Source organism: Budorcas taxicolor, chromosome 11 (genome assembly GCF_023091745.1).
Source record: "Budorcas taxicolor isolate Tak-1 chromosome 11, Takin1.1, whole genome shotgun sequence".
Taxonomy (NCBI): domain Eukaryota; kingdom Metazoa; phylum Chordata; class Mammalia; order Artiodactyla; family Bovidae; genus Budorcas; species Budorcas taxicolor.
In genome coordinates, this window is record NC_068920.1 from 126,322,219 (window position 1) to 126,346,511 (window position 24,293).

At 38.9% G+C, this 24,293-nt stretch overlaps 1 protein-coding gene across 1 annotated transcript in view; it reads left to right on the plus strand.

Annotated features, from left to right (window-relative positions):
• Positions 1–2,420: 2,420 nt before the first annotated feature.
• Positions 2,421–24,293, plus strand: part of APLF (aprataxin and PNKP like factor) — a 97,813-nt gene continuing 75,940 nt past the window's right edge. Inside the window, exons 1-2 of the mRNA XM_052649228.1 lie at positions 2,421–2,665; positions 18,296–18,367. Of these exons, the coding sequence (XP_052505188.1) occupies positions 2,570–2,665; positions 18,296–18,367 (168 nt within the window). The 5' untranslated portion in view covers positions 2,421–2,569. The remainder of the gene's footprint in view (positions 2,666–18,295; positions 18,368–24,293) is intronic.

Below are 24,293 nucleotides of genomic sequence, written 5' to 3' on the forward strand. Positions count from 1 at the left end.
TAACCTGAAAGGCAAAGGTTAAAAATATTCACTGCCTTTAAATCAGACTGTAGACCCCCTTTGAGCCAGATACTTTTGTGGTTAGATTCAATGAACTTTACCTTCCTTGACTTGAGCTCTTTAGTCTGTCAAATGGAGCCAGTGATGCTTCTCTGGTGAGTCTTCTTACAAGGATGAACAGAGATGGTGAGTGAAGAATCTAGCCCTACATCTGAACTGCACACAGGAGAAACCCAACACATGCTACTCCTTTTCGTCTTTTTAGATATTTTTGGTAAATGGGTTTGTTTCTAAACATTGGTTTTTCTACTCCCAAAGAAAATTATCTGAAAAAGAGATGTGATTCTTCACATTCAATCTATAATTTATTTTTAGTAGTAGAAACAACTATCATGAGAACACATTCTATTCCAAGTATTTATTGAAAAAACTTTCTGAAAATGTATATGTTTCAATTCTACTCAACACATTGAATACTAGTCTGTGGGAACAAATGCCTTGTCTTTAAGTTTTTCACTTATAACTTGTGACTTAAAGATAAACCTGATGAACTTTTAGTAGTTTATATAAGAATTGTTTATCTACTTGCACTTAATGGGTAGGTGCTCACATTTGACACAAATGCTGTCTGAACTGGATAAGAGGTCTGGGCTATACTGACAAAATCTCAAATATTCAATCAGTTATAAGAGTTGTGTTTTAGAAATAGCTTCTTGAGGCTATTCCACATGCACAGTTAATTATGAACTAAGATAACTAGTCATTAAGGCCATCAAACAACAGTGACTAACAACTATAAACAATATTTATAACATCTAGGTAAAGCACATGACTAAAGATCGAAAGTCCAGTTTGAGCTAATTTACCTAAGGTGCATGGTGTAGGCTCCTGATATTAGTTGAAAGCATGGAGGTATTTTGACATACAAAGACAGTCCATATTTACTCAAAATCAGTTTATTCCAGTTTGTACTTCCTTTTATAGTGAGGGGTGTTGGTGCAGGAGGGGTTTCAGATACAGCTAATACTTCATTTATCTTAGCTAATGACAAATTTCCCTTTCTAGATGTGCTACTCACCTATATGTTTCTAAACCTGCCAAGACCACAGATGCTCCCGTTCATTTGGTTATGATCCAAGTTGGCTACAGTGGTCAGAATTTTAATGTCTGAGTTCAACAGAGGATTTCCTCTTGAGAGTTTGGGGAAGTAAGAAAGCAAACTGCAAAAAATAAGTTCATAAGTCAAGTTTTTGCACTTCCACCCTCTGCTGCTGCTAAGTCACTTCAGTCGTTTCCGACTCTGTGAAACCCCATAGACTGTAGCCCACCAGGCTCCCCCGTCCCTGGGATTCTCCAGGCAAGAACACTGGAGTGGGTTGCCATTTCCTTCTCCAGTGCTTAGCCCTCATCAATATAAACTAAAGCCAAACTACTCTATTCTTGAAAAGAATCTCATACTAGGACAAAGTTACTGTGCATTTAAACGCACATTTGTTATTTTTCCTAAGATCTCACTGGAGGTAAAATACGTCCTCTCGTTACAATTATTCCACACGAGGCAGACGAAAGCATTTGGATTTAACAGATGGGGGTGCCTACACCCCACTAGACATTTTTCTTCTTCTAAGTCCCATTTTGTCTGGATGTTTAGAAACCTATCCTCTTCTTTTTAAACCAAACTTTGCTAAATTACCTAACTAGGTGACAGGTCACCCCTCTTTCAGGTGTCACTCGGAGGGAGGAATAGTAAAGCAGGGCAGACACCCGGCTCTTGGGATGCCTCCACCCCAGGCAGACACTGCAGGCCGGAAGGACCCCACGTCCCATCTGAACCACCCTCCTGGCATGCCCGGCGCCGACAGCAGCTGTCGGAGTCCAAATACCTGGGCATTGACAGGTAAACAATAACAACTGTCAGCACCGACTGTCACCGCAGCTCCGGTCGGCCAAGCAGAGGCTGTGCGAGCGCCACGGCCGAGCCCCGGATCACGCCTGCCAGACCTCAGCGTAAAGGGAAGACCCCCTCCTACCTACTTGTCAGCTGCTACCTCTCGATCCGCGATTTAAATTGTCCAGAATTCGAATCCTTCCCTCTAGTCCCCTTCTTCCCACCCACTCTAGCCCCGCCTTGCTGACTCGGATTTCGCACAGGCGCAGAGAGGGGCGCGCATTGCCTCTTGGGATTGGTAGTTTTCCCAGGGCGCCTGAGATCGTCAATGGAGGAGAAGGGAAGACGTCTTGACTACAAGGACCGGCGTCCTCCGAGCCGGGTGGGCGGTGAGAAGGGCTGGGGTCGGGAGGTTGGGTAACCGGGGCTTTTAAAAAACAGATTGGAGGCGGAGTGAAAGGAGATTCCCTGAGTGCGTCACTGGCCGGAGTGGAAGGGTGGGGTTCGGTCCCCTCGGTGGGGCCCCAGCTCCGCGCAGCCGGGGCACACTTGAGGGCAGTCTTTGCTTTACCTCCGCTTGTGTTTCTTGGGGCCTCTCTGCGTCCCGCGCCTGTCGTTGGAAGCCGGAAACGGTTGCAGGGTCTCGCTCCTTGCGAAGGGGTCTATTTAATCCTCGCCGCCATGTCCGGGGGCTTCGAGCTGCAGCCGCAGGACGGCGGCCCCCGGGTGGCCCTGGCGCCCGGGGAGACGGTCATCGGCCGCGGGCCGCTTCTGGGAGTAAGTGTGGCGGGGGTTCTGCTGCCCCGGAGAACCGCGAGGTCCTGCGGGGTCCTGAGGCCCTACTCTGGGTCCTGCCCGGGTTCCCCACCGCTCCGGCCAGGCCTTTCTGGATTTTAGAAGTTTGAAGGCAGCACGCTTTTCAGTCAACTTGAACTAACTCGCAGACGTTTCCTTCTGCTGCCTTTAAAAAGCACTGACCTGGATTATGCCTGCAATTGTTGGGACCCACGTACTAAGAATGCTTCTCAGATTTTAAAACGTAAACAAAAAAACCCATATTAGCCTTTCAGGGAGAAGAATTTCTCTAAGGGTTGGGAATACTGCCTGTTGGCTTGATAAGCCACGATATTCATAGTAGTTTCTGGCCCTTAACAGAAAAAGTCTGCCAACCTCTGATCTTAGTTTTTCTAGAATAATTTCTTTTAAGCTTTGGCCCCTCTGGTGGTACTACTTTGGCTTTACTTTTATTGTAATAATCTTTTTCAGTAACGTCAGTGACTCACCTTTATGTAGTGTGTAGAATTCGGGCATTGATCTAAAGACTACCTGTACCAGCTTCTTTAAACCTTTCCAAACTTTTTGAGTTAGGTGCTCTTATCTTCATTGTTCAAATGAGAAAATTGAGCGAGTTATTTAAAGGACACACACACGATTGTGGGTAACAGTGCAACTGAGTTATGTATTCTTTCTCTGAGGTGTTTAGGAGTTAGAAAACTTGCCTGTAACATTCTGGAAATTTGTAGATCTCTCATTAAATACATATATATTGTTTTCTCTACATTCAACGTGTCTTGTTTACTGGCCACTTAATGCTGCGTTGTCTGCAGACCCTAGCACTGCGGGGCACACACAGAGATAAAATGGGTGCTTGCCGTTCAGTTTTCTCTTTGACTGTCTGAACAAAGCTGTGTCAGTGAGCCTACACCAGGGAGTAAGGAGTCTGGTCAATTACTCTGATTAACTGCTAGTGTCTAAATGGAACCATTTGTATTAGGCTTAGGACCCCTCTCCGAGCAGAAAAAGGAAAGGTGGTTCAAGGTGGTGTTGGGGAAATTAGTTTTAGAGGAGTGTGAGTGTATGTATACCTAGTGGGGTTATTGAGAAACTTCAAGTTTACTTGCTGTTTTTTTTTTTTTTTTACTTAAATGTGTCTTACTTTTCTCCATAGTCTATTATATACAACGGAGAAGGCAATGGCACCCCACTCCAGTACTTTTGCCTGGCAAATCCCATGGATGGAGGCGCCTGGGCTGCAGTCCATGGGGTCGCTAAGAGTCGGGCAGGACTGAGCGACTTCACTTTCACTTTTCACTTTCATGCATTGGAGAAGGAAATGGCAACCCACTCCAGTGTTCTTGCCTGAAGAATCCCAGCGACGGAGGAGCCTAGTGGGCTGCCGTCCCTGGGATCGCACAGAGTGGAACACGACTGAATCGACTTAGCAGCAGCATTATATACAAACCTTTGGAGGAACTGCTTGGGAGGTTTTCTCCCTCTTTTCCTTCCTTTCTTACTCCCATCTGTCGTTTCCTCTCCTCCCTCCCCCTCTATTCCTAATTCTCTCTCCCTCCCTACTCGCTCTCTCATTTCATCTCAATTAGAAATAGAGTATCTGCTTCATCTAGAAATCTTATGTCTGGTTACTAATGAGTTTCAATTTACTTAACAAATCGTGTAACTAACGTAGAGTACTATGGATTGGGTTAAATGATGGGTGAATTTTAGGCCTCTGTTTTATAAATTTGGCACCAGGTCACAGACCCTTCGTTATTTGTAGCTTGCTGTTTGCTAATAGGTTTGCTAATGTGAGACAAGCTTATTTGGTTTCTGTTTTTAAAAATGGTAAGGAATAGGAAGTCAGTTACCTGGTCAGGATTAAGCTTTTCCTTTTTGAATAGTCATGCGATGAGGAGATTTTGTTGCCAAGTTTGATGGGTATTAGAAGTGAATGAAACTAGATGTGTTGAAGGAAAACTTTGAAGAATAAACGAATCACCTTGTGGTTTTCAAGATTTTGGAGCTGACAGGTGTTTCTTCTCTACAGTGGTTTAAAACTCCACATGAGGGCTGCAGTTTCAAAACAACAGCAATTCCAGTGAGGGTTTTTGTTTTTGTTTTTTCCCTTCATGGTATGTGAGAGAGCACAGACATAGTTCTAAGTCAGAAAACTCAGGGAGTTTAATTCATATCTATCAGAAGTGATTAATAATAAGGATTTTTTTTTACTCTTAATTAGTCATGTCTTTTGGAAACAAATTTTCACAAACCTTCATGGTCACAACCTTTACATTTATAATTCCAATGTGTTAAACATTCTTTGTGGTAAAATAATTTGGCAGTGGGAATGTCTTCATGTTTTTACAGTGGGGGGAAAGCTTAGAACTCTTGTAGATAATAGAATACAGTGAAAATCAATTTCTCGTGCCCTTTGCTTTAGTGTGAATCCTGAGGGAACCCAAAGTCTTTGTTTCAGTTCAGTTCAGTCCCTCAGTCGTGTCCGACTCTTTGCTACCCCATGAATTGCAGCATGCCAGGCCTCCCTGTCCATCACCATCTCCCAGAGTTCACTCAGACTCCAGTCCATCAAGTCAGTGATGCCATCCAGCCATCTCATCCTCTGTCCCCTTCTCCTCCTGCCCCCAATCCCTCCCAGCGTTAGAGTCTTTTCCAGTGAGTCACCTCTTCCCGTGAGGTGGCCAAAGTACTGGAGTTTCAGCGTTAGCATCATTCCTTCCAAAGAAATCCCAGGGCTGATCTCCTTCAGAATGGACTGTTTACTAAGTTGTAATTCTGGTTCCTGATCACCAAACAAAAGGTTTTACAGCAGGATGAATCTCCAGGGAGTTATCCTGGATGAAAACAGCCAATTCCAAAGGTCACATATTGTATGATTTCACTTGCATGATGTTATTGAAATAACAAAATTATAAAAATGGGGACTAACGTAGTGGTTGCCAGGGCTTACTGAAGAGGTGAGGGGAGCAAGAAGGGAATCAGGTGTGCCTGTAAAACAGCAATGAGGAATTTGTTTTGTATCTTCACTGTGTCAATATCAATATCTGGTTGTGCTGCTGTACTATAGGTTTGCAAGATGTTACTGCCAGGGGAAATGGTAAGCAGTACAAGAGATCTTTTTGTAATAATATCTTATTACCATGAACCTACAACTATCTTAATAAAAAATTACTTAAAGATTTTACAGCATCTCAGCAAAATACTATTAGACCAAATTATTTGCTTTGTGGTTTTTCTTTAGTTAAATCTGATTATACTCTTAATGAAAACTACTCTTTCTGGTTTCACATTTTCCTTATTTGATAGCAGGGATTATAGGGCACATTCCTTAATGATCTATTTTCTTTCAGGGAAATAGGACAGCACCAGGTATCTAGTGAGATTTCGTGAAGGCACATGTAATTGAATCTATTGCTCCAATTAAAAAGGGAAGGGGCGCCCAGTGAGGGATGAGGATAATCGGCTCCAGTGCAGACTCCTCACCAGGCATCAGTTGACTACTGTTCTAAGTGTTCCACAAAGTTTATATTAATACAAAGTAACCACTCCCAAGCCTGGCAACTCTGCACTGTTCTGTGTGTGTGTGCTAAGTCACTTCAGTCATGTGCAACTCTGTGTGACCCTATGGACTGTAGCCCGCCAGGCTCCTCTGTATGTGGGATTCTCCAGGCAAGAATATGGAGTGGGTTATCATGCCCTCCGCCAGGGGATCCTCCTGACCCAGGTATCGAACCCCAGTCTCATGTCTCCTGCAATGACAGGTGGTTTCTTTACCACTAGTGCCATCTGGGCAGCCCCTGCTCTGTTCTTCCTTGATGCCAAACCTCACCCGCTGTCTTGGAATGCTAGTTCTACTTGGTCCAACAAGATTTGTCCCTGGGGATGTGCCAAGCACCCCTAGCTGTGGGGGGTTTTTGCCCCTCGCTTAGTTATTGAGCCTAGTATAATTCCTGGCACATAATAGGCCTTCAGCACATGATTTCTTCCTTCTCTGTTTCTCAGACCCACTCTTCCAAACCTCATAAAGAGCCTACTTGCAACTTAGGAGTAAGAAGGACAGCGTAGAGTTTTGAAGTGGCTATGAATACAGTAAAGAGGCAGTGTTGCTAACCGCTAAAGCTTAAGGAGCAACATTCATGATGGATTGTTTACATTTTTCCTGTTTTGTTGACTCATTAGCGAACTCAGAAAATAGCTCATGAATATTTACTCTAGTTAGATGGGAAGAATGAAGGAGAAGTAAGTCCTTGCTTTCAGGAACCTTAGTGGGTACGAGAGATACAGAAGCAAGTAACCAGAAAGGGTAGCTGGACAGACACTTCCAATGAATGAAGTGGAAGAGAGTAAGGAAAATGACATGGAGACAAGGGTAGACGACAGCAGTATCATGAATGGCACTGCTCTGGGGTTGGGAAGGCCACAAGGAGAGGGATCTGTAATGTAGCTTGTGCTGCTTGTCCCCATTCCTGGTAATGGAGTAACTGTTGGTACCTGGTAACAGAGTCATTGTTTTTCTCAAAGGTAGTAAGAAATCTAGATTTTTAGATATAACCTCTGATTTAAAAAAATTAATTTATTTAAATCGGAGGCTAATTGTTTTACAATATTTTGGTTGTTTTTGCCATACATCGACATGAATCAGCCACAGGCGTACATGTGTCCCCCCCATCCTGAACCCGCCACCTGCCTCCTCCTCACCCCATCTTTCTGCTGCTGCTAAGTTGCTTCAGTCGTGTCTGACTCTGTGTGACCCCATAGATGGCAGCCCACCAGGCTCCCCCGTCCCTGGGATTCTCCAGGCAGGAACACTGGAGTGGGTTCCCATCCCTCTGGGCTGTCTTAAAGCACCAACTTTGAGTGCCCTGCTTCATGCATTGAACTTGCACTATAACCTCTGATTTTTAAAAGGTCACATTAAAATTTTTTCAGTACCTTGAACCAAACAGAAGAATCCTACACCTACAGAAAGGTGTAGGAAGGAACCCACAATTTAGATAAGGTCCGAGAAGGCTTTGTGAAATCAGTGACGTACTGAGCTGACTTTGAAGTGATAGAACAGCTAGAGTTTTGGTAGGTGGAGAGTGAGTGGTAGGAAGGGAAGGGCCCTTCGGGCTAAATGAATGTATGACTTAAGGCTCTGAGTTTGGAGAGTGTATGGCATATTGGATAATTGGATAAGGGCGAGTAGACTTGTGGGATGATCACACATTACAGCAGTGATTCTGTTTAACTTTTACAAACATTTAACAGTATGTACTAGTTTTCTTTCTTTTTAAAAATAGTCTCTAATAAGTTCACAGTAGAACTGAGCAGAAAATACAGTTCTCATATACCCTGTGTCCCCACGCATGTACCATCTTCCCCTCTGTCAGCATCCCCTGCCATGGTGGTGCATTTGGGGAACCTGTTTTGGCATGTCATTATCACCCAAAGCCCACAGTTTACACTAGAGTTCACTCTTGGTGTACATTCCATGGATTTTGACTTGTATGTAATGCGACATATCTACCATTGTAGTATTAGAGAATACTGCCCTAAAAATTCTTAATGTTCTGTCTGTTCATCTTTCCTTCCCAACCCCTAGCAACTACTGGACTTTAACAATCTTTATAGTTTTACCTTTTAGCAGAATATAATGCAGTTGGAATCACACAGTATGTATATGTAGACTTTTTTTCAGATTGGCTTCTTTTCATGTATTTTCGTGGTTTTTGAACGATGAGTAATATGTTCCACAGTCTGGATGTTTCAGAGTTTATCCATTTGCCCACCAAAGGATATCTAGGTTACTCCCACATTTTGGCAATTATGATTAAAGGTGTTATAAACATCCGTCTGCAAGTTTTTGTGTGAACACAAGTTGTCAGTTCTTTTGGTTAAATAATAATGAGGAGCACAATTGCTGGGTAGTATAGTGAGAGTGTGTTTAGTGTTGTAAGAAACTGCCAACTGTCTCCAAAGTGGCTGCACCATTTTTCATTCCCACCATCAATGGATGAGAGTTCCTGTTGTTCCTCATCCTTGTTAGCATTTGGTGTTGTCAGTGGTTTGGATTTTGGCCATTCTAATAGGTGTATAGTGAATTGCTTTTCATATGTGTTTATTTCTAAGTCAGTGTCTTTAAATTATCATCCCCTATGTACTGTTGGATGTGAATACGCTGCCTTCTCACCTGCGTCCAGACCTCTGTCCAAACACTTTTCTCTGGTTATTTGATTCTGTAGATTCTGGGTATCTGTATTTTTAAAAGCTCTGAAGATGATCCTGTTGAGAAACCAGATTTGAAACCTACTTCTAGACACACTAAGTAGAATGCTTTGCACAGAACAGTCTTTAACGGATGTTTTACCAAAGTCCCAAGTGGAGATGTAGACCCTGTTTTATCTTACTGAGCTGTGTTTATGTTTTTATTCACTGTGTTGCCTCTATCGTAATATATTAAAGACGATTATAGCATTCACTGTGTAAGCAGAATTGCAAGCCAAACAGGTTGAGTGAGTTGACATTTCAACGGCAGCAAGTCAGCACAATTCTATTATATTGGCTAACAATTCAGCAACCTTGAATTAGGAGCTCAGAAAGTACTGGATTTTACTTTAAAAAATCTAAACGATCCATATTTCATTAGTATTGTGGATTACGCAGGTGTTTATGAGGTAGCCTGATAAACTAACTCTAATTTATACCATTAGTCATAGGAGAAAGTACGTTGACAGGTTTCAGAGGCCACATGCAATATAGTAACCTTTTTAAAGAGAGATCATTCATAAACTGGAGTCTGCCTCTGACTAAAATCAAGTCCATTTTCTCAAACTTGTCCTTTCTTAGTATCAGAAGTTGGACTCTGATGCAGGAAGTACAATGATATTAAACATCTTGTATCAACTAGCTTTTGCTCTGTTGAGAAATAAGGTCCATTTATCATCTAATATTATGGCAGGCTTGGTGTGGATGTGTGAGCTCTGGAGTGTGTGTTGGACCTGATACTGGGAAGCACTCTAGATAAGAAGAGTTTGTGGTGTGTCAACTGGTTTAGAGTAACCAGTCTATCTCCAGTTTGGGTCTTAATTTTACATTTTACTTACTTGCTACACAATATGAATTTGAGGAAAGAATTTTATGCCAATTATGCCTAACTAGATCCCATGCTTCTTTAGGTTTATGTATTTTCTCATAATACAGGCTCAAATATCATGGCAGATGATTTCCTGTATTTTTCTACCATGATAGTTTGAATTTGTCTGTTGTTGATAGAACAAACCAGATAATCTTATTTGAAAGTACTGTAAATTATAAAGCCTTGTACAAGAAAATGTCTATTATCTCAGTCCTTGGTTTACTATGTAGTTTATTCTGAAAAAAAAAAAACTAAACAATTTTGCTGTTTCTCTGTTCTTCCATTTATAGGAACCAGGCTAAATGGTAACATTGACTTCATGAGATATATTATTCCTGTCTATGATATTCAGAAATTTCTCTAGGAAACATTGTCAGAAAAATTAAATGGTGTTGATTTTTCAGTAAATACTGTTGTTGTTCAATTGTGTCCAACTCTTTGTGACCCCATGGACTGTAGCATGTCAGTAAATATTATATACGGATAAAATGAAATGAAAGGTCCAGTAGCTTTTCTACTTCTACTTTTGCTTTATTCAGGTTTGTTTTTTTATTTTTAGAATTTTGGGAAAAAACAAATAGGTCAGAGACCTTGGTTCAAAACACTTAATATTTCTGCTGGTAGCATAAGGAACTCTTCATTTTGTTTGACTTCAGTAAATGCCAAAAATAAATATTTGGCAAAGAAATCACAAATGGTTCTTTTAAGCTTTCGTGTCTTTTTTTTTCTCCACAAACACCATGTCTCAAAAATGGAGAAAACTTCATCATAATACATGAAATACACAATTCAAAACCAAAAAATCAAAGATAAGGGATCCACACTGTAAAATACAAATGTGATAACGAAAAGAGAGAGCTTTGTCCCCATTCAAGACACACCATGAAGAATTCAAGCAAAAGGGTTTTTACTATAGAATCTGAAGAAAAATTACCATCATTTTGGCTGTTGCTAACAAAGGATAGGAATGATCTAACAAAGAATAGGAGTGATTTCAGTGTAATTCTTCAGCCTGTCTATTCTTCAGAATTTCTTTTCTAAGCTTCTGCTGTGTGCTGTGCAGTTCTTTTAATAATAAAATGTCCCTGTCCTTGAATGCTCAGTATAGTTCACTTTTCTGTTTTCTAATATTCCTTCTCTGGCTGAGTATAAAGGAGTTTACTGTCAGTGTCCAGTATCAATATAACAGTTGTTAGAGTAGTGTGTGTTAATCATAATTACTTTGGCTACAAGTAACAAATGTGACCAACAGCAGTGTAATCAAACTCATTTTTCTTCTGTAACAGAATCTCAGGGGCAGTTGGTCCAGGGCTAGTGCAGCTGTTCTTGGTCATGCTTTGCATATGGCTTTCCTGTTTGTACTCATAAGGCAGCTGCTGTACTTCGAGGTGTCTACATGTGAGCAGGAAGAAAAGGAGAAAGGCAGAAGGAAAGAGGTGTAGGCCAGTTGAGCCTGTTCCTTTTTACCAGGAACACATGAGTCTTCCTAGAAGCTCTACTCTGTTTTGAAATGTAGTTTTGTTATTTCGTTAGGTATGGTGAGGCCCAGGGACCAAGAGATGATAGTTGTTGAAGAAAGAATTACAATTCCAGAGAGAAATAAGGGCACACTGGACCACACAGGACCACACAGGATTGGTGGAGGGCAGAAGGCAGAGCTAGGGGAACGGCAGGTAAGCCTTTCTTGTGGTTTTCTTGGAAATGAATGGGCAAGGAAGGGAAACAGAGTATCATCTAATTTAAATAATTATATGGGACTCTGGGCTATAAGGGCCACCTCTCGTTGTCTGATGCTAGCCAGGGTGGTTAGGACAGTGTAAAAATGAGGTAAAGCCAAGATTGGGGTATGGCTTTGAATGGGTTCATTTGCATATGAAGGTTGCCCTTGCAGGTAAGTCTTTTACTGTCTCTTTAGAAGTAGTCTTTCTCTAATCAGCAAAGTCTTAGATACCAAAGCATCAGATATAGAAACTAGAAAACATGGTTAATACACACTCTTTGGTTTGTGCTTGGCTCGAAATAAGTATCTGAGCCATCTACAGCGATGAGGACTTCTCGGCTTTTGGATGTTTTTAACTGGATATGATGCTTCCCTGGTGGCTCAGATGGTAAAGCGTCTGCCTAAAATGCAGGAGACCTGGGTTCAATCCCTGGGTCAGGACGATCTCCTGGAGAAGGAAATGGCAACCCACTCCAGTACTCGTGCCTGGAAAATCCCATGAACGGAGGAGCCTGGTAGGCTACAGCCCATGGGGTTGCAAGGAGTCGGACACGACTGAGTGACTTCACTTCACTTCAGTGTTACCCTAAACAAAATTTAAGTAAAATTAGTGTTAAAGAAGAAATGAATGGATATTGATTAAGCAACTAGTAGCATCTGGTATACATAATATGTGCGAAGAATTGGCGTCTAAAAAGTTTAGGTGTAGTTTAAATCATGAGTTACAAATTGAAATGCCTGCAGAGGCTAGGTATGCGGAAGAGTGGAGTGGGCTAATTGGAAGATTACAGGGAGTGCTAGGGACTCTGAGGAGATGGAGGGCACCTGTACTCTTCAGAGCACAAAGTTTAAAAAGATACTGAGTGATTTCCTGTGTGTTGGCTCCCAGTTTGTGGTGCTTAGTCTAAATCAAAGACGTTTAAGAGAAAAAGTAGATATAACTGATAGAAGTTTATTAATTTCAGTGGCATAGCTGTAAATTAAATCATACTTCAATTATCATGTCACACTGCTTCTATCATGTTTACTGCTTTTTCAATAACCTAATGATAATCCTTTTAGTACCAAACAAAAATGTATCAACATTTAAAAAATATGAACTATTTTCCTCTCAACTTTTTATTTTGAAAGATTTCAGGCCTGTTGAAAAGTTGAAAGGCTGGTTCAAGAACACCTATGTAACCTTAACTTAGATTACTTACTTGTTAACATTTTGCCACATGTACTTTCTCTTTCTCTGTTGCAAATTAGTTAGCAACAGACAAGCTGTAAGTATCTTTTTAAAAGAAAAAACAAACCTTTTTATTTTGTATTGAGGTATAGCTGATTAACAAACAGTGTTGTAATAATTTCAGGTGAACAGGGACGGACAGCCATGGGTATACATGTATCCATTTTCCCCCAAACTCTCCTCCCATCAAGGCTGCCACATACCATTGAGCAGAGTTCCATGTGCTAAACAGTAGGTCCTTGTTGATTATCCATTTTAAATATACCAGTGTGTACATGTCCATCCCAAACTCCCTAACTGTTCCTTCCTGCATCCTTCCCTCTAGCAACCATAAGTTCATCCTCTAAGTATGTGAGTCTTTTTCTGTTTTGTGAGTTCAGTAATATCATTTCTTTTTAGATTCCACATGTAAGGGATGTCATATGATATTTCTCCTTCTCTGACTTACTTCAGTCAGTATAGCACTGTCTATCCATGTTGCTGCAAATGGCAGTTTTCCACTCTTTTTGAATGGCTGACTAATATTCCGTTGTATATATGTACCACGTTTTCTTTATCCTTTCTCCTGTTGATGGACATTTAAGTTGCTTCCAGGTCCTGGCTATTGTAAACAGTGCTGCAGTGAACACTGGGGTGCACGTATCCTTTCTGATCATGTTTTTCTCTGGATATATACCCAGGAGTGGGATTACAGGGTCTTAGGGTAGCTCTATTTTTATTTTTTAAAGGAACTTCCATACTGTTCTCCATAGTAAGCCTTTAGTACCTTTTGAAGGATGTTACGCCTTTCAACCTACTCCCAGTAGCCTCTAACCAGTGTACTACTTTGAGTCCTTACATTTCTTTGCTTTTCTTTAACCTCTTTCCACTTGCAGACCAACATCATTGTCAATACACTTTCTACTAAACCCTGTGCAGTTTATTGTCTGCTGTGAATAGACAACTGGGAATTCACATAACTCGTCTCATTAGACTTGGGTGTGCTCTTAGAATAAACAGGACCATATGAAAGTCTGAAGGCTTCTTGAAGCTTTATTTAGGGCTTGAGTTTTCCCAGAATGTCTACTTGCTTAATGAAGAGCCATTCTGTCTTATTTCTAGTTTTTAAATATGTTCTAGTTTAAACAGTTAAGCTGATGTTAAATCATCTAAAAAGATGTTTTACATAATGATAATGAGAGAAGCAATATAGCACTAAGAGCGAAGGTGTCTTTAAATCACAAATCCTGGCCCCTCTCCTCTGCTCATTGGCTCTGTAACCTCTCTGCCATTCTGTTTCTCACCTGTAAAATAAAGACAGTAGTGTCCTCCTCAGGTTTTGTGATGATGGGATAAAATATATGTGATAAATATAGAACAGTGCTGTGGTCTTGATAAATAATTGCCATTACAGTTTGTATGTTAATAAAAATGTGTAGATATTTACTCTGCACGAAAAGCACTGATTGCTGTTACATAAAGCAGATCATCCAAAGGCGATGGCACCCTACTCCAGTACTCTTGCCTGGAAAATCCCATGGACGGAGGAGCCTGGTGGGCTGCAGTCCATGGGGTTACGAAGAGTCGGACACGACTGAGTGACTTCCCTTTTACTTTTCACTTTCATGCATTGGAGAAGGAAATGGAAACCCACTCCAGTGTTCTTGCCTGGAGAATCCCAGGGATGGGGGAGCCTGGTGGGCTGCCGTGGTGGGCTCGCACAGAGTTGGACATGACTGAAGTGACTTAGCAGCAGCAAAGCATGTCATCAGATCTTTGGGATCTGTTTATGACCTTACTCTTTTAAGCCCCTTACCACCCCCATCCTGAAATTAAAATAAGCTTTAAACATCATTTGTTAAACCTTTAAGCTCTCTATTGAAAAAGCAAAAATTACTGTTTTGTATCACCAACTCAATGGACATGAGTAAACTCCGGGAGTTGGTGATGGACAGGGAGGCCTGGCATGCTGCAGTCCATGGCATTGCAAAGAGTCAGACACGACTGAGCAACTGAATTGTTTTGTAACAACTTTTGATTGTTTTGTAACTTACTCATTATTTAGAGGTGTGGCATAAAAGGGACAGTTGTAGCTGAATGCCTGAATGATGTTAATTTCAGAGACTCTTTAAAGCGCTTGTGTGGGTACTATAGAAATACACAGCTTGCAGTGAAATCACACTGTTGAAGAAACATGTGTCCACTAGAGGTCATTAAACCTTTATATTATTGCTTTCTGCAAAAATATGGCTTGAAAATGAAAGAAACCCAAGTTGGACTATTACAGGAACTATAATTATATGTCGTGGTTTTATATTTGACAGTTTGTTACTCTGTTGGTTAGAAGATCAATTTGTATAATTGAAGTTAACAATAAGATGTTACTCCCCAAGTTATAAATAGAGACTTCTTACTTCTTACCTCAGAATAATTTGCAGTTCTTGAAACTATTTCTGATTGATTACATGTAGGTGTAGAGTAATAATACATGACTCTTCCTCACATATTTATTTTTGTTAATTATGGAATTGGAGTACTTACTAACTCTGTGAAGCGTGACCTACACAAGCAACTAAAATTCTCTGGACTTTCAATTTCCAATCTGTAAAATGTGAATAACATTTATGACAGCATTATGGTGTAGCTCAACATTTAAGTGAAAGTTCTATGCAAATGATAAAATCTGTGTGAATGGTGAAGTGGATTATCAGATGACTGCTGTTTTGGGCCCACTAAGACACATTATGGGAAGAATATAGGAGCCTCCAAATTTCTATCCTCTCTTTTCTGATTGAATAGGCTAATAGTTTATATTTAATTTTCAGAATTAGCCTTTGTAGCTAATAATGGGTATATTTTAAATAGGCTTCCCAGCTGGCTCATTTCAACACTGGAAGGTAAAAAAAAAAAAACAAAACACCCTCCTGCGAATGCAGCAGCTGCAGGAGATGCGGGTTTGATCCCTAGGTCTGGAAAATCCCCTGGAGGAGGAAATAGCAAACCCACTCCAGTATTCTTGCTGGGATAATCCCATGGGCAGAGGAACTTGGTAGGCTACAGTTCATGAGATTCCAAAGAGTCAGACAGGACTGGGTGAACAAACACGCACCTGTAAGATATTTAATTTTAGAAAATGTCCTAAAAATTAACTGTAGCTTTGTGGAAAAGTCACATATGTGGAATTTATTTTACTGTGATGCTTGATGTTACTATTTTTGGATAGTCACAGCCATACGTCAAGTTGGCCTTAGGAAGCATGACTATGAACAAAGCTAGTGGAGGTGATGGAATTCCAGCAGAACTATTTCAAATCCTAAAAGATGATGCTGTGAAAGTGCTGCACTCAATATGCCAGAAAATTTGGAAAACTCAGCAGTGGCCACAGGACTGGAAAAGGTCAGTTTTTATTCCAATCCCAAAGAAAGGCAATGCCAAAGAATGCTCAAACTACTGCACAATTGCACTCATCTCACACGCTAGCAAAGTAGTGCTCAAAATTCTCCAAGCCAGGCTTCAACAATATGTGAACCGTGAACTTCCAGATATTCAAGCTGGATTTAGAAAAGGCAGAGGAACCAAAAATCAAATTGCCAACATCTGTTGGATCATTGAAAAAGCAAGAGAGTTCCAGGAAAACATCTGCTTTATTGACTGTGTCAAAGCTTTTGACTGTGTGGATCACAATAAACTGTGGAAAATTCTGAAAGAGATGGGAATACCAGACCACCTGACCTACCTCCTGAGAAATCTGTATGCAGGTCAAGAAGCAACAGTTAGAACTGGACATGGAACAAAGACTGGTTCCAGATTGGGAAAGGAGTACGTCAAGACTGTATATTGTCACCCTGCTTATTTAACTTAATGCAGAGTACATCATGAGAAACGCTGGGCTGAATGAAGCACAAGCTGGGATCAAGATTGCCGGGAGAAATATCAATAACCTCAGATACGCAGATGACACCACCCTTATGGCAGAAAGTGAAGAAGAACTAAAGAGCCTCTTGAAAGTGAAAGAGAAGAGTGAAAATGTTGGCTTAAAACTCAGCATTCAGGAAATCTGAATGGCATCTGGTCCCATCACTTCATGGCAAATAGATGGGGAAACAATGGAAACAGTGACTTTATTTTTGGGGGCTCCAAAATCACTGCAGATGGTGACCGCAGCCGTGAAATTAAAAGACATTTGCTCCTTGGAAGAAAAGTTATGACCAACCTAGACAGCATTAAAAAGCAGAGACGTAACTTTACCAACAAAGGTCCATCTAGTTAAGGCCATGGTTTTCCAAGTAGTCATGTATGGATATGAGTGTTGGACTATAAAGCTGAGTGCTGAAGAATTAATGCTTTTGAACTGTTGTGTTGGAGGACTCTTGAGAGTCCCTGGGACTGCAAGGAGATCCAACCAGTCCATCCTAAAGGAAATGAGTCCTGAATATTCATTGGAAGGACTGATGCTGAAGCTGAAACTCTAATACTTTGGCCACGTGATGCGAAGAACTGACTGTTTTGAAAAGACCCTGATGCTGGGAAAGATTGAAGGCGGGAGGAGAAGGGGATGACAGAAGATGAGATGGTTGGATGGCATCACTGACTTAACGGCCAAAACCTTGAGTATTCTCAGGGAGTTGGTGATGGACAGGGAAGCCTGGTGTGCTGCCGTCCATGAGGTTGCAAAGAGTTGTATGCAACTGAACCGAACAGCCATAAGTGTGGAATTGCTCTGTGGTTAAAAAAATAAGTACTGATTCCTGAAAGTTTCGTATTTTTGCAAGTTTTTGCAGAACCAGTGGGACTGAACTGAATTGAACTGAGTGGATTTAATTGAATTTAGGCCTTGCTGCAGTCTGTTTTTACTGATAATTTTGGTCCTGATGTGGATAAGGTTAGAGATGAAGTGATAAATACTAAGGTAATGAAGAGATAGGCCAAATAATTATACTATTAAGTAAAGTTGATGATTGAAACATTTTTATTACATAAAACTACAAATCATGAAGATAATCTTAACTGTTGTGTTAATAGCCATGTAGGGAAGGGTTACTTGGCAATTTCAACACTTAAAGGGCAAGCAATTTTTAAACTTCGGTGTGCAGAAGTGTACACCAAATGTAAAAGCGCACAGCTTTTACATTTACCAGACTGCTGCTTGTTAAGACCTTTTTTATTATAACACACGGTATATTTTCTGTATTTGAAATGTTTCCTGATATATACATATTATATAGATTTTTTTTCTCATCTTGTGAATTTTATTGATAATCCCTGCTAAAAATATGTCTTGAAATGATCGTGAAAGGTTTTGGGATCTATTAGGTTCCAAGCTTGAGTCTCTGCTTCACTGTTTATTTTTCTGTGACTTTGGGAGGTCCCTTAATCTCTGAATTGTTTTCGATATGTATTCTGCAAGGACAGTCATTTCAATATACAGTCATCAAATGAGTAATAGATTTCATATCTAGTCTACTAATTTCAGAAACATTGCTGTGGGGTTTTTTGTTGTTGTTATTTTTTTTTTTTTAAGGAAGGTGGCTGTGTTTGAAATGTTAATTTTTTTTCCCCCTGTAGATAACAGATAAGAGAGTGTCCAGAAGACATGCCATTCTTGAAGTGGTGGGTGGTAAGCTTCGAATCAAACCGGTAAATATGTCATTAATGATTTATTTTAACTTTTTCTCTCTCACCTTTTTCCAGCTCCTGATTGGAGGGGCTTATTCTTAAAGTTATGAAAATAGGGAATTAATGTTAGAGTGTGTTTCCCTTATTGCCAGAAGATAACTGGGAGATAAAGATTTAAACTATTTAAGCTCCTTTTTTCCCCATGGGGCAGTGTTACATTTAAGTAGTTAGAATTTTAATGAAAGGTGACTACCAGTTCATGTATGCATTACGATTTTGTTCATGAGTGGATATTACAAAGAAGATTCTATAAGAAAGCACCTACAGTGTAATGGTTAGTTTTTGGGGGATGGGGCAGCAATCAAAGTCACTTAAGTGTTCTAGGCTTGTTTTAATGGATTTCTGTACCTAGAATATTTTCGAAATTGGCTTAGAAAAGATGCTTCGTTGGAGTTGTCGATGCTTGGATGAAAAGCATTCAGCTATATTCTGAACTTCTATGACTATTTAAAAGAGTATTGATAATGTAAAATAAATAAAGGTGATTTTATTAATGGAAAATTTCTTCTTTGAGTTAAACTTGATCCGTTATAAAGTGGGTCAAATTTCTGTATGGGAGTTTAATCAATGCTTAATCAAAGAAGACACCTTTTAGAAAACATTCTTCACCTTACTTGGTCTTTAGTTAGATTGTGCTTATATAAGTAAACAGTTGCTTTTTGAACACCAAATTGTGGAAGATACAAAATTAGAAGTTAGAGCAAATATTTCACATTAGGTTATAGATATAAAACTAAAATTTGGAATGATAACATTTATTTACTTAAATTATACCTTTGTTTATCTTTTCAATATTATCTGGTATAATTTTACTGAACTTTTAGTGTGTAGATTATATACATGAAAAAAAGGTAAATAATTTTATACTTTTCTTGGTACTGTTGTTTTTGACAGCTTAGAATGTCTAATTCTACATAGTCAGCAAGTTGTTCAGTGGGAATTAGAACTCAGGTTCTTTGAACCCTATGCATTAGGGGTTTTTTTTTTTCATCACATTTTCCAAGTCAGGATTTTTTTTACCATTTGGTGTTCTTTAAAAAAAAATTCTTGGAGTTAAAACCAATTGTTGATTTATCTTCACAAAATATTTTAGTGCTTTCAGTTGAATAGAGCTTTAAAACTGAAAGAAATCTTAGATTCAGGCTTATGTATGTGCTCATTTGATTTGGGCCATAACTGTCATTGCCTGTCAGTGGAGAAAAGGATTTCTTATCAGTAAATGGTACTGGGACAGTTTGTTGTTTTTTTGGGGGAAAAAAAAAATTAGATCTTGTACCTCAAACCATACATAAAAATCAATTCCAGTTGGATTAAATGTGAAAGTCAAAATTATAAAACTATTAGAAAATATAAGAAAAAACCTTTATGACCTTAGAGTAGGGAAGTATTTTTAAATAAGATATAAAAAGCAGAAACTGTAAAAGAAAGATTGGAAAGAAAAAGCTAATTACATGAAAATTAAGAACCTTTGCTGATCCAAATATAATGAAAATGAAAAATGCCACAGGGAGAAGATATTTAAAACACATAAAATTGACAAAGGAATGATATCCAAAATTTATACCAAATGCTTTCAATCAATAAGAAAAAGATAATCCAGTAGAAAAATGGGCCGAAGACTTGAGTTTCACCTTACAGAAATGAAAATCTGATGGTTAGTAACATGAAAAGCAGGCATACAGTCGTCTTATTAGCCGGCGAAATAAATGAAACCACAATGAGTTACCATTGTACACAAAAGAGATTGGCAAAAATGCAAAGACTAACAATTTCAAGTGTTGGTGAGGATGTAGAACAAGTGGAATAGTGGTGAACTGTGGGTGGAAGCGCAAATGGTGCAGCCACTTTGAAAAATAGCTTGGTGTTATTTCTAAAAGTTGAAGGCTTATATTCCCTTCAAGCCAGACCCCACACATACACAGGATATATACAAGAGCGAGAAGAGCAAAACTGTATAATAGCAAAACACCAGAAGCGACAGAAATTTCCACCAACAGTAAAATCAATACATATATTGTGATATATTCATTTAATGAAATACCGTACAGCAGTGAAGATAACTGTCAAAGCTGAGAAAATATAGATTAAAATCTGGAACAAAGTATTGAATGATGAAAGCATGCATTGGAAGAATACATATAGTATGGCTCCATTTATATAAGATGAACCGTGAACTCCCTGATGTTCAAGCTGGTTTTAGAAAAGGCAGAGGAACCAGAGATCAAATTGCCAACATCCGCTGAATCATGGAAAAAGCAAGAGAGTTCCAGAAAAACATCTATTTCTGCTTTATTGACTATGCCAAAGCCTTTGACTGTGTGGATCACAATAAACTGTGGAAAATTCTGAAAGAGCTGGGAACACCAGACCACCTAACCTGCCTCTTGAGAAATCTGTATGCAGGTCAGGAAGCAACAGTTAGAACTGGACATGGAACAACAGACTGGTTCCAAATAGGAAAAGGAGTATGTCAGGGCTGTATATTGTCACCCTGCTTCTTTGACTTCTATGCAGAGTACATCATGAGAAACGCTGGACTGGAAGAAACACAAGCTGGAATCAAGATTGCCAGGAGAAATCTCAATAACCTCAGATATGCAGATGACACCACCCTTATGGCAGAAAGTGAAGAGGAGCTAAAAAGCCTCTTGATGAAAGTAAAAGAGGAGAGCTAAAAAGTTGGCTTAAAGCTCAACATTCAGAAAATGAAGATCATGGCATCTGGTCCCATCACTTTATGGCAAATAAATGGGGAAACAGAGGAAACTGTCAGACTTTATTTTTCTGGGCTCCAAAATCACTGCAGATGGTGATTGCAGCCATGAAATTAAAAGACGCTTACTCCTTGGAAGAAAAGTTATGACCAACCTAGATAGTATACTCAAAAGCAGAGACATTACTTTGCCGACTAAGGTCCATCTAGTCAAGGCTATGGTTTTTCCTGTGGTCATGTATGGATGTGAGAGTTGGACTGTGAAGAAGGCTGAGTGCCGAAGAATTGATGCTTTTGAAGTGTGGTATTGGAGAAGACTCTTGAGAGTCCCTTGGACTGCAAGGAGATCCAACCAGTCCATTCTGAAGGAGATCAACCCTGGGATTTCTTTGGAAGGAATGATGCTAAAGCTGAAACTCCAGTACTTTGGCCACCTCATGCGAAGAGTTGACTCATTGGAAAAGTCTCTGATGCTGGGAGGGATTGGGGGCAGGAGGAGAAGGGGACGACAGAGGATGAGATGGCTGGATCCATCACGGACTCGATGGACGTGAGTCTGAGTGAACTCCGGGAGATGGTGATGGACAGGGAGGCCTGGTGTGCTGCGATTCATGGGGTTGCAAAGAGTCGGACACGACTGAGCAACTGAACTGAACTGAAACATGCTGCAAAATTAACAGTATAGTCTGTGGTTAGACATAGGTGGTGGATAGGGACCAGTACGCCCGATAGTCAGGGTAGCTATGTCTGAGGGAACTGAGAAGAGAGTGAATAGGGAAAGATGGGGGACATCAAAGGTAATGGTAATATTCTTCTTAAACTGGGTGGTAGGTCTATACATATTGCCTTACATTAGTTACCTCTCTGAAAAATTATTATGGAATATTTATAACATGAACAAAGTTATGAATACTACAGCAGCTATTTCTGTAATGCCAGACTACCAAACACTGGAAGACACAAGAAAAGTGTTTTTAAGGAAATGTGCAGTTCTAGTACTAGAATTTGATTCCAAACCCAAATCAAGCCCAAATTTGTGCTTTTTTCCCCAAATTATTAAATTCACATTATATTAGTTGAAGGAAAACTGACACTTGGATTTAGTGACATATGTCTAGTTTCTTTGCTTTATGTAATGCTTGATTTCTTGTTTATATTAATATAGTGTCAATAAAATAACTATCCCCTTGAAATAGATTTATTTATTTAATCAGCCTCTTATTGTTGCTGTACCTTCAAAGTGTGATGTACAGAAATTTAGAGGAATTCTAATGCAGACTTTGGCAATAAAGTTTAAGATCAGTAGTAATGAGTGTGAGATGGACAGATAACTTCTAGTCTTTATCATAATGCTAAATATCACTTATTCTCTGTTCCTAGTCAATTACAAATTATTCTATCTACTTAAGCAGATTATATATGCACTATAATAAAATGTGGAGAGAAGTTTTAGTTTAAAAAGCTTTGTAAAATTGCATAAATAAATATAGCAAATATTTTGTTATGATGATCCCTTCCATAAGCTATATATTTCACAGTTATCTTTATGTAATTAAATATTGTAATGTTATGTTTAAGTAATTAAATACTTTTTTGCTTTCCCTCAAATTAAATAAAGTAGCTTTGCCAGTGATACATGAATGCAATTAGGGCAAGAGCTAATTTAGACTTTTAGATTGGATGAATCTGTCTCTTTTTTCCCCTTCTAATATTTCCCTTTAGAAAAGGCTGTAACACTTAGTAGTTTTAGGAAATACTGCATGAGGAGATAATATTAACTCATGAGGAGATGATGTTAGCTTTTTTGTGTGTCATTTAAATTTAATCTACAGTCTGGTATCAGCAGGGAGAAAATGCATTATGAAGGCAAAATGACAGTGTTCTCTATAAATGACTGTATCGCCAGTGGTTAGTTATATCCTCTGGGTGAATTCATAGCTATCAGTGCTTTTATTTCATTTTAATAAAACTTACTTCTTGGTTCTTGGATGACTGAAGGAGTAATTCTGTAACTTTAAATTGCAAAAGATATTTATTTTTTGCCATTTTATATTGGTTCTCAAAATATATAGCTTTGAGTGATTGTATTTTTTCTATTGCACAATGAAATTTCTGAGTTGTGATTATTTTCGTCCCATGAAATTATGAGTGTACTTGTAAAATAGCTATAAGATACTACAGCAGCTTTTCCACAACTCATTTTGTTTAAAAAAAAAACAACTTTCTAAATTAAGAAAAAAATCACACAATATTGAAGAGCTCTTTTTTTTTTGACACATTAATCTTTCTTTAATATTTAATGATAATTCCAAGAGAAAGCTATTGGAAATTGATTTGTATTTTAGTTCCATTCTTTCAGGGATAATGCATCCTTTGTACCACTTTGAAGAATACAGCATACTCATTTAAGTTCATATCTATAATCACATGGATCTGTGCAAAGGCACATACCTCATGTATACCTCTCATACAGGTAGCCTGTATCTTTTATTTACTGTGGGTTTGGGTTTGTCAGTATTTTCCTTGCCCTTTTCTGCTAGCCTCTTTGAAGGAATCAGAGCCTTCAATCTTTTTTTGGTCTCAGAGTTTTAATATTAAAAAGAATCTTTAAAAACATTTAAGTCTGGTTTGGGGGAAGAATTGGAAAGATTTTTAGTTATTGATTATATTTTTTAAATATAAGTCTAATTCAGTCTCCTTTTCTTTTTTGTTATTAAACACTTTTTAACATACATGCTTTTTAAAAAAAAGTCAGTTTAGTTTATATTTAAGATAGTTGTCAATTTCGGCCGTATTTATAAATATATTGATATTAAAGTATTTATAGTGTTCTATTAATTTTTAAAAGCTTCATTTTATAAGTACTACATTTTATGAGTCATTGTTTTCATTCCAAATATTCTATATATATTCCCCCTTTTTATTAATATCACTAGATTTTTGTCTATTTTATTATAAACTATCTTTTGGATTTCTTGTATACATGGCTTTTTAGTTGGAGTGTACATAGTTTGACATAGTTTTTTTTTTTAGCTTACTGAATGAGTAATATTTATTTAGATGTAAATTATAGGATCAAACATCAGATCTCTTGAGATGTCACTTTTGTGCTTAGTTTTGGGATCTCCTGGTATGGACATTTTTAGGAAAAGAAAAGGAAATGATGGACCACAC